This window comes from Myotis davidii, unplaced genomic scaffold (assembly GCF_000327345.1).
Source record: "Myotis davidii unplaced genomic scaffold, ASM32734v1 scaffold170, whole genome shotgun sequence".
Classification (NCBI taxonomy): domain Eukaryota; kingdom Metazoa; phylum Chordata; class Mammalia; order Chiroptera; family Vespertilionidae; genus Myotis; species Myotis davidii.
The window spans coordinates 2,275,675-2,276,140 of NW_006282528.1; the positions used below are offsets into that span (position 1 = coordinate 2,275,675).

Genomic DNA, 466 nt, shown 5'->3' on the forward strand with positions numbered 1-466 from the left:
CGCTGTGGCAGCAGCCAAGCGCCGGGGACATCCTCCGCCTGCTGGACCGCGACCAGATGATGAAGACCATCCTCCACTTCCCCCAGAACCGGAGGCTGCTGCCTCCTGAGGTGCGGGAGCCGGGCAGAGCCACCAGGGAGCACACACGGGGGCGGGGGATGGGGGCCCTCCGAGGGCTCCACTGTACCCTCAGCTGTAGAGGCCTGAAGTACAGGCTGTTTCCTGTTAATGTCTTACTGGGTCACACGTCAGCCACATACACAGGGCCCCGAATACCCACCCAGGGCCACCTATACCCACCCAGGGCCCCAAAAACCCACCGGCTCCCCGAATACCTACCGGGGCCCCATATACCCACCCAGGACCCCCTATACCCACCCGGGCCCCGAATACCCACCCAGGACCCCGAATACCCACCGGCGCCCCCTATACCCACCCAGGACCCCCTATACCCACCCAGGACCCC

General features: G+C 65.9%; 1 protein-coding gene across 1 annotated transcript in view; it reads left to right on the forward strand.

Moving 5' to 3' along the window:
* URB1 (URB1 ribosome biogenesis 1 homolog (S. cerevisiae)) overlaps positions 1-466 on the forward strand; it is a 44,771-nt gene that overhangs the window by 33,239 nt on the left and 11,066 nt on the right. The window contains 1 exon segment of the mRNA XM_015560267.1: positions 6-110. Within this exon segment, the coding sequence (XP_015415753.1) occupies positions 6-110 (105 nt within the window).